The 17,026-nt window shown below is 38.9% G+C and overlaps 1 protein-coding gene across 1 annotated transcript in view; it reads left to right on the top strand.

The window, feature by feature from the left end:
• The first annotated feature begins 2,056 nt into the window (after window positions 1-2,056).
• pde3b (phosphodiesterase 3B) overlaps window positions 2,057-17,026 on the top strand; it is a 50,603-nt gene continuing 35,633 nt past the window's right edge. The window contains exon 1 of the mRNA XM_010731063.3: window positions 2,057-3,130. Within this exon, the coding sequence (XP_010729365.2) occupies window positions 2,243-3,130 (888 nt within the window). The 5' untranslated portion in view covers window positions 2,057-2,242. The remainder of the gene's footprint in view (window positions 3,131-17,026) is intronic.

The following is a 17,026-nucleotide window of genomic DNA, read 5'->3' as shown; positions in this document are numbered from 1 at the left end:
TGAAAATGATTTATGTTTTGTTTATTTTCACAAACCAACTTAACACAGTCAGTTGTATGTATGATTACAAACAGCAGAATAAACTACAGTCACTCCTTCTCTGATTAACACCCACTTCTAGGGACGTATCTACAAGGCATACAAATGATAAGGAGGGTTTATAGTTCAAGTCAAGGGCAAAGTACTTGTTCATATCACAGAGCCTTGTCAGCCAGAAACAATGGCTATTAAAACTATTGATTATTATGGGACTCTCATATAACTGATAAAAAAGAAAAAGAAAAGATCCGGTTCTGCGAAAAAGTTGCCACAGCACTGTGAGGAAACTAAACTAAACAAACTTTGACTTCAGACCAAGTGAAGGTTTCTGAACCGTAACATTGCTGTCAAACTGGTTATTGAACTTGTACATATTTAACATTGTTTTGTGTTAAATATTAGCACTGTTAACCTTGCTGATGAAAAAAACAAAACAAAACAACAACAAACATATTAAAACATAATAAAAGGTCTATTAAATTTAGATACCAATGTCAAAACACCAGCAGTTCACATTGAATGGGACACGTCGGGTGACACCGCTTTATTCACTGGATGACAGTGGATGACACATTTAGTGGCATGTTTTCATAGAATTGTACATTACATCCAAGCTGGCTTTTCATGAATGCAAAAGCAGGCCTTCCATCATTCATGGTGTGAAATGTCTTGCATGACCTCAGATAACCAAAGTAAACAAACTTTACATTTTCTCAGGCTTCATAGATTACCAGGCCATTAGTAAGCGAGTTCTGTGCTTTGTGTGTTTGTGTCTGCAGGGCGGATGCAGGGTTTGTCATGTTCTTGGAAGACGGGAGTTCTTTCTCTTTATGCATCCAAACAAATCAAGCAGACTGACTATACATTACTGACCGATACATTAGTTCTGATGTATTTAAGGGTTTCCTGTGAAGTGGCATGCACAGTGCAAATAGCTCTGGAATGGAAAAAAATGAATGATGTTGCAGTCATTGTTAAAATTAATATCAGTGTGTTATAGTAAAGTGATCAAATCGTGTCAAAATAAAGGTTTGTTTTGCGTGGACTGGACGACATAAAAACAGCAGGACGTGATGTGAATAAAGGGAAGCTGTAGTGTAGTGCTTGCTGAAGATTGCAGCTCTTATAGAAACACTTATCTTAGTTCTCCTAATGTTTGAATATCAACAAGCCAGCCAAAGCCTTTATTTATTTAACTAGCCAGCTACCTGGTGTGACTTTTCCCTCCAGTCCTGAACAATGGCTTGGACTGTGCATTATCTCACTGAAGGTGTAGTAAACATCCCACCACCACCACCACCACCACCCAGCAGCTGGACCCTGTTACAGTGCTCCGATCAGCTCAATCGACAATCGTCCGCTCACTTTAAAGCAAACCCCCCACGACAGGCTAAACCAATCGATCCCGGAGCGACACGATGCAGGCAGCGACGCGCAGCGGCGACACTTTGACCGAGAGAGCAATTAATTTGGAGATGGTAAAAGATTACTTTAATTACACAGTTAATTAGACTGTGGCTCAAGCTCATTTAAATATATGAGTCACGAGAAGGAGTATGTAACAGACAAACTGAGCTATTCATTATCTGCATTTTGAGACAAATTGATATTTAAAGGTTGCACTGATGGAAAAAAAAACAACAACAACATATTTGAAATGAATAAGGAACATAAGGAATGCATCTAAAAGAAGTAAACAAACACGATTGGAGGGTAAAAAAGTATTAGAAATATATGTTATAGTGATATTTCCTATATTAAATATGAACTTTGACAAAGGTTTGCTCTTTAAAAGCAGCCTCAGAGTATATCGATGATATTATATTATATTATATTATATTATATTATATTATTATTATATTATATTATTTTATATTATATTTATTATATTATATTATATTAAGGGTGCAGCTCAGGATTGGTTCAGCGCTCCACATTTACAAAGCCCCGTGTTGTGTTGTGTCCTCTAGGCGGCGACTGAGAGTCCCATTTCTGTAAAAACAACATCTCACCTTCTTTCTTTAGTCCAAGTGCTGGAGCACGTTTGAGTGACCATGGAGTGCATTCGCTGTCATGTAGTTGAGCGTTAACACGGCGTGAATATCAGAAGAGAAGTGGGGGGATATATATATATATATATTTATATATATATACATTTTTTATTTTTTTTTTGGCGTGGATAACGAGGAGCCACAGTCGAGCCATGGCTGCACGGGAGGAAGGAGAGGTTTTGCACAGTAAAATAAGGCACCACGACGGAGCTGGAAGTGTAAACAGCTCAGAGGGCTTCAGGAACGGCTATGTGAAGAGCTGCGTCACCCCTCTCAAGCAGGACCATCAGAGGGGGTTTTTGTTGAACGTGTGCAGGTTTTGCAACGAAGACATTCTTAATTCAAAATTGTTAAAGGTCTCTGCCCTGTACGTCGGCGCGTTCGTAATCTTCGCGCTTTCTTTTCTCATTTCTAGGAGCTTGCAAAGTGACTCGCTTTGGGATTTGCGGACTTTTTTGTCGGGCTTCTCCCAGTCCGTCAGTCCTTTATTCAGCATAGGATGTGCTTTTTTCTTTCTAACGTTTTACCTGAGGAGGAAAAAAAAGGAGAGCAGCAAATGTTGGCTCGTGTCACTGCCAGCATCGTGTTACCTCGGGGATTTTTTGGTTTTGCGGTTTTTGCAATGGGGAGAGGACCAACACCAGATGCAAATGGTGGGCAGGTTGTTATTCGTGTTGGGATGTGTGGGTCTGCTCACACTGATCCCCACTCTGAAACTCAAACACAGTGTTCTTATACTGGTTTTTGCCAGCGTTGTGTGGCTTGTTTCTTTCACAAGTTTGAGCGGTCTGCCCGCACTACTCAGACCGCTCTTCGCCTGCTTTGCGGGGGTTTCTGGCTCCCTGTTGGGGCTCTGCTTTGACCGATACTACCCGTCGAGGGAAGCACCGAGTGGGATTTCCACCGCGGAGGAAAAGGTCCCTGTGATCAGACCTAGGAGAAGGTCCAGTTGCGTTTCACTGGGGGAAACGTCGACCAGCTATTATGGCAGTTGTAAAATGCCTCGCAGACCTTCGTTACCCTGTATATCCAGAGAACAGGTAGGTCTCCCTCCTCCTCCTCCTCCTCCTCCTCCTCTCTGCAGGTCCACGTCTGTTGTTATAGTTCAGAAGTAGGCCCACTGATCATCCACAGCTACACATGTGCATCAGAGAGGCAAATCAAACTGCACAAAAACATTCCCCTCACAGGTCAAAACCATTTAAATATACAACAAGCAAATAACTTTTGCACTTCTGTTAAAAAGAAAGATTATTATAGACAGCTAACATTATTTTTCCAGTGTTATTATGCAGGCCTGCATGTGTTCTAAACATCAAGCAGTGCCTTTGTCTGAATGTGCTTAAATGGCAGCATTTCATCCAATTAAAAAGATCCTTTAGAGCCTATAAATACTTCTAATCAAATATCAACATTCAGCATGCTGTTGTGTATTTTCCCCACAACACTTCCTGCCATCAGTGTTTTGTCAGTTTATCTACATTATGTTGGAAAATATATTCATTTAAAGCCAGATAATCAATGAAATGCGAGTGTATATCTGACATCCTGCTGCCAGGAAAAAAAACAAAAAACAACCCAATCGACAGCAGCAGAGCCAGTGATGTGGCCTACAGTCCCATCTGACTGTAGCTGTCAACAAAACAAAATGATGGTGAGCAAGCGCAGGGATTATTCAGTGTCCACAGTCCACATTTGGTGTGTGTGTGTGTTTGCGTTTGTTTGCTTGTATACACAATCCTCTACAAGCCGTATAAAACCAGTCTGTTTACATACATTAGCTAACAGGTCCCCTGCAAAGTGATGCTCCTTTCCACTTTGCTTTAGTTCTGTAAACCAATCCACCTATATCGAGTGATATCCATTCAAAATCAAGACTATCACGTTGCATACAACATGTTGTGGATAAAATAAAAAAAAGAAAAGGGAAAAAAAAGCTGACGCAAGCGGTTGTCTTAATTTGTGTGTAGACAATGCAGACAATTGGCAACATTATTGTCAGTATTATTTTTAAACAGTGTATTTAAACACAAAACACACACACACACAGCTCTTTAGTGGATGCCAAGCCATCAGGTCACACACATTGTTTTTGGGTCCTTCAAGCTTTGTTAGAACTGATAAGAGAACTAAAAGTGTATATCCAGTTTGTGTCAGTTGTGCAATTTCCAGCAGTTGTTTTGCACTTCATTGTGTTTTAGGCTATTAGCAGATTAACAGTCACGTTGAGTTAGGCCTTAAACAGTGCATGAAAACTACAATAAAAAAACAAAAACAGGTTGGATCATAGTGGTCCATGTATGAATATGAGCACAGATGACTACACATTCCTCTGAAATACAGGGACACTAAATCCCAGAATGCACTTTATGTGTTTCTGACAATTAGTAATAAAACATCTCTTTTAATTAAGGTTTTTGATAGGGTCAACTTTTTCACCTAGAAGAGAAAGATAAGAACCTAACATGAGGTGTTTTTGAAACCCCAGACTCATCTTGAAATATGTTGGTCCAACATTATTTGCAAAAAAAGATGCTTTATATAAAAAAAAAAAATAAGGAAACATTATATATTTGTTCCTAATTCCTAATAAGAGATCTGTTAAATAAGTTATTTAAAACTAAAGTGTACACCTCCAGAGACCTGAAATCTACTACTGTCTCATGTAAAACTGAAACTGAACCCTTTTATGTGCCACAGTTAGTTTTCCACTCTTTCTGTAGGTAGGTTGAAACAGCACATGGTCCACTGATAGTACTACACCTTATTATTTTAATTTGGAAAGTTGAAACCGGACATTGTTTTTGTTTTTAAGTTTGACAAACCATGTAATTTTGAATTGGTTTCAATGCTACATTAACTGTCTGATTCAGTTATTTGCCTGCTCTACACCCCCAAACAGATTTTTATGCTGTGTAAAAATGTAAACAACAAAAATTTGGACAATGTGTAAAAAGAAACAAGAAAAGCTCTGTGCAGTTATCAGCTGAACATGTGACATCCATCGTAATGTAGATTGAACTAAAGGTAGCTAAAGTGGCAGACATATGTTATCGTCACACTGTCCTTAAAACATATTTGGAAAGTCTCTTGCCAGTAAACATTTATGTCAATGTCACGTTTTTCTGAGTGACTAAAGGAGATAAACGACATTAATCTCTAGGAAATGTCCGTCATGTGAAGTCTGAATTGCTTGTTACTTGTGAATGTTGGGGTGAGTGTGTCTGTAGGTGTCATCCCTATGATGCAGCTTACTGGCAACCTGTTTGGGGTGCTGTGCCCATTGCATGCTGGGATAGAGCTTACTTGCAGGGATAGTATGATGGTGTACAGTAGCCGTGTAGTCATAATGTAGGGAAGAGCTGTCGCAGATGTCATTATATCTTAAAAAAACATTTTCTTTTTAATCAAGATTTTGGAAATGTTTTAGGCTTTACCCTCTCTGGGTTTATTATTCAGGAAATATAGTCAGCTTTTGTGGTATAACTCTGAATATTAATGAATGATTTTTATACGTTCAAAAAAACAACCAAAAAAACCTGACAGTATCTGCGTCAGAGGCAGGCAAAAAGAGGCACAAAGGAAGACAACGAAAGGAGTCATTCAGGGTTCACTGCTGATGTCACACGTGTTCTTCATCTTCACACATTTTACACACAAAACAGTCAGCCCGCCTCTCTGCTGTCATCATCATGGTGGAAATGGCTGTTAGAATTATAGAGATAGAGCTTTGACATGTTTTAGGATCACAGTCGGGATACCAATCTCTGAATTTAAGACTTGAAACAAAATAAACCAGACATTAAGACAAACAGATTGAAATCCTCCTCATCCACATCCGAGAAATCCTAGTTTTTATTAACTCTCAGGTTTTTGTTAAAACAACACCCCAAACAAAGGTCTTGAGGACACTTTAACCAACATCCTGAATTTGTGTGGATTATATATTATACTACAGCAACAGTACTTTTGCGCGACGCTGTGTAACTTAACAGATAATGATGCCTTCACATGGATTTAAGCAGTCTGCAAACTGAATATTATTTTAGTGGATGAGAGCAGGAGGGTAAAATTAGGTGAGGCCAGCAGAGAATACCATTGACGTTAACGGTAGATATTGCTTTATAGACTTTATTGTCTATATTGTCCTCCACAACAGAATTTACACCCAGATGTTACGTAGCTCGCTCACACAAGCACAAAACATGGAGACCTAGACAAGGAATAATTATTTAATGACATGATAGACAAAAAATATATAACTTTTTTTATTCTATTTATTGTAAACAACAAATTACCATTGCAACAAATCATCATATATGTTATTTTGGTGTTCTGTCATCCGTTAGACTGTTTGTTTGTTTGTTTGTTTTTCTCGTGCCAACCAGAAGGTGTTCTCCGTCTGCCGTCTAATGTCTGCCTCCATGTGAATGCAGAATAACTGTCACTAGTGATAAGGACCTAACTCCAAGCAAAAAATGATAATGATGTAAATGACCATGCTTTATTCGTGATAATGCACTCTATGGTGTCCTACTACACAAAATAATGGCTCTGGCAATGCCCGATGACACTTTTAAAATAAAAATGAGAATTCTTCTCGCATATTTTATATTTCTGTTTCAGCCATCTGTGTTTTTCACGAACACCCCATTAATGTTGATGCAGGCCTTTTGCAAATCGTCACCATCATGAATATTAATACTAAACGCACTGTGTTAGACGAACCGACAAGAGTTGTACGTATCCAGGGTTGGTGTGATCAGAATGTAAAATATTTTGTTTGTTAGGCTTGTTATTTGTCATGTACACTAGGGAATTGTAGAGCTGCAACAGTATACATAAGAACTTTAGTGATACACAGGTATTCATAATTCCTCGATGTTTTATTGCATCTATTTCTTCACCCACCAAACGTGATTGCTGACAGGACACTGAGCCACCTAAAGATATTATTTGGTGTTACAACACCAGGGGTCAGATGCAAAAAACTATGTGTAACATTTCATTTATAGAGCTCAGTTCATATAAAAAAATACTTTACTAAGTGCTTTCAGTTCAGGATCACATGAAAAGATCATCATCTGGAAAACAATGCCTCCAATGTGAATAAAAATTTAGTTTTTCAGATTTAAAATCTATAAATGTGCCTCTGGGTGACATTTCACAGATCTCTGCAGCCCTGTCAAAATAATATTCTGGTCATTGAAATGAGTCTAAACAATGTCTCTAACATTGTATTTCACATCCACCTCATCATTTCGCCCCACTATTTCTTGAAATAGTGTGTACGCCTGGTTTAAAATATGTGTAAGCACATGCGTGTACACACGTTCACATGTATGTCTTGTAAAAAGGCGTACATGTGGTTTCTGTACGTGCACAATGTTTATCCATCTGGCCCCAGAAAGTAATTAACAGTTCTTAAGGGTATAGCATGTAGGATATAGTGCCATCTATAGGTTGAGGTTGCAGATTGCAACTAACTGAACAGCCCTTGTTTCACCATCCCCTTCCAAGTTTGCAGTAGTAGAAACTAGCAGAAGTAGAAATTATAGTGGTTTGTAATAAATGTACTAAAGGTTTTACCTAGAGCCAGTGTTTTGAGGATGAGGTGAGGGATTTGCAATCTTCAAACTTCCCTGCTAGATGCCATCAAAATCTACACACTGGTCCCTTTAAAATAAAAGTTAAAAGAGGCATCCCCGTATTCACACAATCCAACATAATTTCAGGTGGTAATGTGTCCGAAAAATGAGCGATGTGCCAAAAGATTAGGTGAAAGAAATGTGAGAAATGTCAAAACATTCCAAAAATCAACATTACACATATTTCCAAAGGGTAAAAAAAGATCATTCAAATATTTAAGTGGGAAACGCCAAACGTAAACACAAAGGTTTGTTTAGAAGAGAACACCTATCCTATAGTGTTTTAATACACAAAGCAAATGTTAAGTCTTAAGATAAATAGACAAAACAAATTGTTCTGTTTGAAACTAAACTTCTTTCTTAAATGACAGAAAACCCGTGCAGTTTGATAGGAAACGGACGTGCAATGCAACTAACATACTAGCACATATTTGGATCTACTGTACCATGTCAATCACATTTTCCTGATCTAAGCTACCACAGACAGGTTGTTTCAGCAAGCTACCATTCTGTATTAGTAGTACCTGTATTTTGCCACAGACCGCAAGTGTTTCAAGAGTTTAATTTTGAAAGGCTGAGTTTACAAATGAGCGCTACATGTTACAACAGATACCGACAGGCTGCCCGCGTAATTGATCACATCACAGACTTAGACCTCCTAATTCAGATTCAGCTGTCTGATGGCACACGTTGCACCAGATACAAGTCTGTATACAGTCTTCATGACACATGTCAGTCTCTCATTTTTAGGTTCATGGTGATGTAGGTATACTTACATCGTGAGAATGCTTACTACTCCTAACTTTTATTGATTTTATTCTGTTTGAGCTTGTAAGATCATTTTAACTGTAAAAATGGAGCATAAAATAATATTTTACAAACAAAAAAGATGTCATTATGGTCACATTATGAGTGAAAAGATTGCTTTATTTTAGGTCTTAGTTCTAGTTGTTCTAGTTTAGGTCTTAGTTCAATTTGGTGTTAGTATACAGATCTTTTTATCTTTAAATTTGTCTGAGTTGGAAGGAAAACCTCTCATGGTTTCTGCCATCTTAGAGTCATCTCTATTAAACACTGTATTGAAACAGTGCAGGCTGCTCATTTAGAAATGATGAAACAGGACAAAGGGCTGTGTCTCTTTTTAAAGGTGCAAAATGACCACATTTTCATATGAAAACTGAAAATCCAGTCGAACACTATAAGCACCACCTTTGTTTTTTTTTCACGCAGTGTCTCATTTAGCCCGTTCCAGTTTTAGTCAGTGTTAATCTTTGCTCTGATAATTCCAAGTGTCAGTTGTGTGTTTTGCCACAGCAACTCAAAAACCTCTTGCACAACCAAAGCTTTATGGATTGACTGCAAGTGCCGGGGGTCAGGCTCACTGAATCCTAGATTTATTGCATTAACCGTGTCGCTCTATTGTGTTAAATTCTTCCTCAATAGGATACCTAAATAGGTCCGTGAATTGTGTAATTGTGACATGGCGAAGGAGCCCTGTAAAACTGTATTTGCTAATTTTATTGCGAAATTGCTTGTGCACTTTGAGACTGTCCAATAGTCAGAAGGGTCACAAATTGAGACCCATAATTAGGTTAACACTGTCTGCAAGAGAGAAATATATAAACAAACTGTCTGCTCATATCTGTGTGGATTGTTAGACTTTATTTCAAATTTTTCAGAACAATGATTTTATCATCCAACCTGAATGGCAACCTGTTAAATAAAAATACTGAATTCTAAATAAAATCATGTCAGCATGTGTCTCTGAAAGCCACATAGTGTTTTTTGAGATGAAGAGAATAAAGTAGAGATAATATATTTTTTAAGTAGGATTATTGTATTTGGGCTTTCATGGCAGAAATCTAAAAGCTCTACTTCATGAGTAAAACCTTAGAGGCAGTGCTGGCAGGGAAATGTTGAATTCAGGGAGAAGGCCCTCTTTTTGTGTGGTTACCACTCCACGGGGGCAGGCAGGGGTAAATAATACACTTAACTAACCCCCCATTCAGACAAGAACAGAGAGGCAGGCTGCAGAGAGAAAGGTTGGAAGGGAGAGCAGTGAAAACGCAGAGCAGCTCTCAGCTGTCACGTTCGCTTGCTGTAAAGCCATGTGGAATGATATAACATTGACGTCACAACCCAATGACGTACCACAGGGTGATTGCAAAGAAGGGGGTGGGGGGGGGACGCCAAGTCTTATTAATCGCCCTGTAGAATGTAGTGTCTGCCTCCAGCAGTGATGTAAAAGGGAGAAATTGTCCGTCTTCAGACGATGTGGAATAGAAAGAGTCTTTAGGTGGAGAAAGTTGCCACGTCGAATTGTACTACAGAAGGTTATAGGCTTTTTTTTGTTTGTTTTTAAAATGGTACAATTTCTTATGTTGTAATTTAATGTTTTTTTTTTGTTGAGCATATACAGCATTTAAGGCTTACACTATCCGTGTATTGAACCTCATTAGTATTATAGCAGTAAAGGGAGAAAGTAATATAATAGAACATTTGTGGTTTATTAAAAGAAGCGTATATGTGTTGTAGGATCAGTCCGTCTAATCAGATCCAGCCTAAATGTAAAGATATAATAATGTGGTTATTTATTTTTGCCAGTGGTCTAATAAGATAAAATCATGGCTAAATTAAATTGTACCTTTATGTGCTATCTATACTGTTTGCATCCTCAGCCTCTTTATCTGAATTGTCTGTGGAGATGAAAGCCTCCATGCATTTAGTGAAACTGTCTGCTTGTTCCTTTGTCTTTGATTCACTGTTATCAAAACTAAACCACTGTCTGAACGTGTGTTAAATTCAAGACAAGTTGTGTGTGTGTGTGTGTGTGTGCAGTGTGTGCTGAACTAAGCATTTAGGTTTATTTTCCAGTATACAGCAAATCCTCCACATTCTGGTCACGGCATCTTTTTCAGTCTGATATAAAAACAAATAAGTCCATCTTATATGATTAAATGTATAAAGAATAATTAAATTAAACCTTAGTGTGAATGCTGTGGTGCTCTGTACCTCTGAACACCACAATCTAATTTTGCATTATATATATATATATCTATTATTATCTATATATATATATATATATATATATATATCTATATATATATTATATATATATATATATATATATATATTTAAAAAAAAAGAGTTAAGACTAACTAAGATAACCTTTTGAGCTCAAGACAATTTAATTTTACATATATATATTTAAATGTGTGTGTGTGTGTGTGTGTGTGTGTGTGTGTGTGTGTGTGTATATATGTATGTATATGTAAGTTTAGTTGGAATAGACTGTCGCTTTTAAGGGCTGTGCTGACAGAGAAAAAGTGCATTGCCTTAAAATAAAGGCCATTAAGTGACTGTTATCTGCTGTTAAAGGTTATGTGTGTGTGTGTGTGTGTGTGTGTGTGTGTGTGTTTGTTTTACGTAAACGTTAATCTTCATTATCAATGCTGCGTCCATGTGAAAGTAAGTCTCATGTGGCATCTGCAGTTTCATTTATAATGCAGGTATTGATTCAGTTGGACTAATCTTAATTTATAATTTATGATTTTTGGATTCTGAATTAAAACGGCTGTCTTTAGCAAAAGTGTTGTTAATGTGACTTTAAGCTGATTATCAAAAATATAATTCAGTATGATGAATTGCAGCTGAAGCTTATCTGTCGTTCGAAAGGAGAGTGATGTGTGAAGTTAACGTCCGTGTTTAGGAGCTTGTGTAACAGGACTAAGATGTCCTAATTCATTGCTAGGCAACTCCTCATCGGTGCCACAGGTAGCTTTGATATAAGGTAAACATTTTCTGAATGCCAAATCGAGAGCTGAATCTACATTTTTGAACGTTGCCTATGTGTGTGTTTGAGCTTTTTCAGGTGTTTCTAATCCATACTGGAAATGCCCATTGTACTACTTTGGGGATTGTACTGATTAAAATGTGGCCCGTCGTCATTGGATCCAGATAGACTGCTGTGACAGCTTCTGTGCGTACATTCTCATCCTGCTTTTTTTTTTTTTCTTTAACGTCAGAACTAGTTTGCATAGCTGCTTTGAATTTTTCATCGGCAGCAGCAGCAGGACCGGTAGAAAGGGTTAAGCTGAGCGAGGTACTGTGTGTGTTTGGCTGACTGCAGAGTGAAACAGGATGCAGCGACTGCATTGTCAGCCTGCTGGTGTGAGTGCAAACAGATGAGGAAATGCTGGAGCGGGTACTCCAAAACTCGTGTTACCCTGGAAACGGTTTGCGTCATGATCACCAGCAATTAGCTTGCAGCTCTTTAGTTTTCATGATAGGTCTACCAGAGCTTAGCCTAATGACTCTGGTGTCTGAAGAGACACCATCAAAAGAGGGCTCGCAAAGTTTTCAGACGCTTTTATTTTGTGTCTTCCTTTAACATTTTGTTTATGAAGTAGTCCATAAATTACTATATTTGAGTACGTAGTTAATGGCTTTTTTGATGCTGTGTTTGGAGCTGCCTATAAAGAGCTGTGCAGCTCGTTCCTTTTTTTTCCCTTTATTCTTTTCTAATGAGAACTTGATGTGATGTCCCGACCTCTGTCTGTTCGTTTGATTGTTTTAATGTTTCAACTACATTAAAAAAAAGGCAAATAATAAATGGTTAGATAAGATAAGTAATGACAAAATGTTCCCCAAGCTGTTACAACACAATCACACTTTTTTTTTTTTAAGTGTGGGATTATTTTCTACACAGTTTGTCATAAAAGAAAGAAAGAAAGGGAAAAAAAAAAGATTCTGATCACACCACAAGGTTCCCAACAATGCAAACATTTCAGGTGGCTGAGCTTTAAGTTCAGGATGAGGTTGTTGAACCTTGCATGTATTGACTGTTTGTTCAGTCCGGTGAGAGAAAAGGGAGAGAGAGCATGGTTAGGTTTGATTGAGGGCCGGTATAGTTGTGCGCCCATGCAACTCCAACTTGTTGCTCTGGGAATTTAAACATGTGGGAAAATAGAGGTGTAGTAAATTTAAGTTGTATTTAAATGAGTACCCACCGTAGTTTTACTGACTGTTAATACCCTCCAGACGACTTTATTGATATAACATCATCTTTTCCTTCAACGCTCTTAAAGCTGTATGTGATCATTTAAAGGGATGGTCAGACAAGGGTGATTTCAGCTTTTTGTTGCACTAAATAATTCTCACAATCTTTTTTTTTTTCTTTTGCATTTTTATGCAGTTTTTTCAGTGAAACGTTATGCAGCAAAACCTACCCCAAATTTTCACTCACTTTTCTCCCTTCTACTTCTCTCGCCCTCGTTTCATTCTCTTCTATCTCTGTTTCTCTTTCTCTCTGAATTTCTTTCTGTCTTTCTCTCTGTGCGCCTCTTTTGAAAACGGTGTCAGCACTGCTGCTTTTACACCAAAAGGCTGTTGCTAAGTGACGGTTGACGTCAGCCGCAGCTACAGAGGAGGGCTTGTGTGTGTTTAGCAGCTGAGGGCAGATCCCACTGAAAAGGGCAAAACTGAGAAGCACTATTAGTCACTGCAATGAAAACCTTAACTTCAACCAACAGGATCGCCATTTCCAATAACTGTGCACAATTTTTCTTATATACATATATATATATTTATATATATATGTATAAAAATAAAAGTAAAAGTAAATATTACAAAGTGGAACGATGAGGTTAAGACAAAAAAAAATAAAAAATTAGGGGAGGGGGGGTGAGACTGCTCCCGGCCAATCTCCACCCCCTTTTCTTCACTTTTTCTTTAGTCTGTCGCTGTCTCCTTTTCTTTCTCACTTTAACCCCCATCCACCCTTCCCCCAACACATAAGCACACACATACACACACACACTCAGGCTCAAATGCCTGTGTGTGCGCCCCCCCCTCCTTACACATAATGTAAGTGAGATTTTGTGTCTGATGAAAGTGTCTGAGTTTCACTGTGATATCTCCCCCATCCGGCCAAGGTTGCTCTTGATCTGCTCGCCATTGTTCAGTGTAATCAATTCCCGGGGACCTGTATCATCCTCTCCCTCTACACCCACCCCCCTGCCTTTCTCTCTGCTGTGACAAGCACACGAAATTTGACCTGTTAAGAGTGGACCAAGCAAAAAGCTCGTCTACAGGATTTACATTATCAGTCAGAACTTTGCAAGAATTTAGTACATTTCTGTCACGGTGAGATAGTTGCGCTCAAGCTACATAATCTGCTTGTGCTTTCTTGACACGCATGAGACGGTATCCTCGTTTTTTTTTTTTTTTTTTTACGTGTGAGGTAAAGTTCGAGAGCAATGACGCAGTCATTTACCAGCCTATATACAGTAGAAGACAGTCATGTCTGCTGCATCTGTGCTCTGACTGTGAGTTATTATGGCTGACGCAGGTTGCTGCTGGAGATAAACCAGCGCTAGCAGAGACTGGTGGTCTATGGGCAGAGATAGGTGTTTTGCAGCAGTCATATGGTGCTCACTGATGACAGGGCGAGTGAGCGGAGAACACACGGTTTTAATCGCACACCCCCTCTGCAGCGAATGCACACTGTGCTGCTCAGATACAGTCAGAACTGTGGCCCGCCCCAAACTGTCATTGCTTCCCAGCGAAGGCCTTGACATGACGTGCTTATAAGAATTTTTGGAGAGGGATATTCAGGGGTCAACAGGGCAGTGGTTTAGTGGCCAAAGAGACTTTTATTTAAGCAGAACACCGGTGAAATTGTTGGAAGTGTCGGTTAGCACGACACTGAATCCCCCTCAGCTTACTGGTCACACCTGAAGCTGCAGAGTGAAGCGAGCAACAGATAAATTTCTTTATTCATTAAACAGACACCGCATCAATGTATTTATACGTTACAGAAGCTCTGACAAGTTTCCCTCTGCTTATGATACATTTGATAATGCATTGGATTGCCTGCTGCGCTGTGACCCTCCTTTGTCCTTATCTGTCCCTGCCTTGTATCAAAGGATCAACTGGATCAACAGTGGACTCGATGCCACATATCAACAGCAGGCACCCTGGCATGGCACCACAGACACGGGGCATTAGGCACTGGGTGCTCAGGCTGCAGACACAGCCGAGCACCCAGTTGGCTGGGGGTAGGCAAGGATTAAAGATGCAGTATTTGCGTCATAAGGTGAACTCTACCGGGCATAGTGATCATATAGAAAGTTTCATGTTACAGTTGCTAAGTGATCTGAAAACTCAGACACGTCAGGTCGGCTGTTTGTGTAAGTAGCAAAAACACAGACTTGGAACAAATTAAGACTAGGAAAAATGGAAAAATGCAAACTAAATTGTTTAAGGCTAGCTTTTAGATATAGCTTATAGTTGTTGCATTATTTTCTGCTTCATGTCTATGCAACAGCTACAAACCATGTGTTGACAAGAGGTAACAGTGATGTTACTGTTCAAAATATGAGACTCCTACATATTTATTAAGGCTAGCTAAACCGCCGTCACATTATTTTCATCCATCACTGCAAACAAAATATGTAGTTATACCCTTTTGCTCAATGAGAAAACTTTGTCCTTAATATGCTTGTAAATAAAACCTTACACAGATGTGCAAATCTTGTAATGAGAATACGTTTTTCTTCACCTGAACTGAGTGAGCTTAAGAATTGATTCTCACATGGAAACCAGTGAAAATGATCTCGCCTCTTTACGCAGCCACATCAGAGAAGAGAAACCAGTTAACCAGTTAATCACGGTGCTCTTAAAAGACACTTAAAGCCCAAATACATGTAATCTGTTAATATGAATTGGTTTGACGCACCAGATCTACCGCACGGGGAAGCATCAATGACCTTTTTAATTGTTTGTCGAAGCAAAGATTGCTGAAACTGTGCCGCCCTACCAAAGTATCACAGAGGCAGTCAGTGAAGCTATGTATACAGTGAACATCATTTATCATGTTTTGGACACATTAATAGCCAGTCCATGCAGATATTGCAGTGAAGGTAACTGTGAGCTTCTCATGGAGCAACAGAGCAGTGAGAGAAACAAGTTAAAGGTCACATTCAGGAGGACGTTCAGGCAGCACTACTTTCCAAAACAAACCACGAGTTACCAACTGCAATGAAGAGTTTTGTGGGTGTCCTAAAGTCAGTATTACATCATGATGTTGTAGATTATTTGTACAGTGATGTAAAGGATTTATAAAAACATAAAAATATTATAAAGTTCTGTCTTTTATCTGAACAAATCTCTCTGTTTACTTTATTCTTCCACTTAGCGATCAGTATTTTGCTGATATTCTTCTGATGTCCTGCCCTTTATGAACTTTATTCCTGAACGGGAGTGCTCTTTTCAGCAGTGCCACAACATCTTAATACCTAGAAATGTAAAGTTCTGCCAAAAAACAGGATTGTATAGTACACAAATCCTGGTACATGTAGGCCTCACCTTTGCTCTCCTTAAACTCTGTTTAGTAAACCTACCTCAGGTTTGTTTGTGTGACTCATCTGACAGTCGGCCAGTGTTCCAGTATTTATGCCGTGTGGCATCTGTCTCAGGTGATGTAGGCAGAGCTCGGCGAGCTCCAAGTTTATACTTACAGATGTAAAATGCTGATCTCTGGTGGTTCCAGCATTATGTTCTGACCCGCACTCTGTCAGCTCAGCCCTGCTGAGTCCGCTCATTCCTAAGATGGGATATTGAGGGGAAAGAAACTGAAGACCTCAGTCACCCTGAAAGCCACCTTTCCTGCCTGGCGACACTGTGTTTAAACTGTAAACTGCATGCTGTAAGGTGGATTTATCACTCAAAAATATATTCAGTCCACAATCATGTAGCTGCAGTTACATTTTAGTCGACTCTATGTCTTCCTTCTTAGTTTTTAACAGCCGTTCAGGATGCATTTTGTTCACTTAAGTTAATGCCCAGTGCTGGCTCAGGAATTTATGTTTGTTGAATGCATCAATAGCAGAAGATAAGTATCTACAAATAAATGAGGTGTCCTGTGTTGAAATAGGCGTCATGTGACTGCTGCATCCTGTGATGAAGGTCACCCCCAAATAGCCCCCCTGAAATGCTTTTGTGCTAATATCTTTTCTATTTAAAATATTGTTGATGCAATGTTTTTTTTTTAATGGTAGGAATGAAAGTGGAGCAGTTGTGAACTTTTTGCTGCTGGATGTCAGCGGTTGTGTTCTTCTGTGATCTTATAGAGGCTGCACAGATTTACAGCATAATTTCATGAAATTCCCTTCTTGCCCTGCACACGTTTGTTTGTTCAGTCTTTCTTGAACTCAGCTGGTCTCTCTTACTCTTTTCCTTTTTGATTCATAAAATGTGTGGCCTCCCTCTTTCAGGCTCTCTCTTTCT

Source organism: Larimichthys crocea, chromosome VIII (assembly GCF_000972845.2).
Source record: "Larimichthys crocea isolate SSNF chromosome VIII, L_crocea_2.0, whole genome shotgun sequence".
NCBI lineage: Eukaryota > Metazoa > Chordata > Actinopteri > Sciaenidae > Larimichthys > Larimichthys crocea.
Note: the sequence above shows the minus strand (reverse complement) of the source record. Positions and strands in the feature narration are given on the sequence as shown.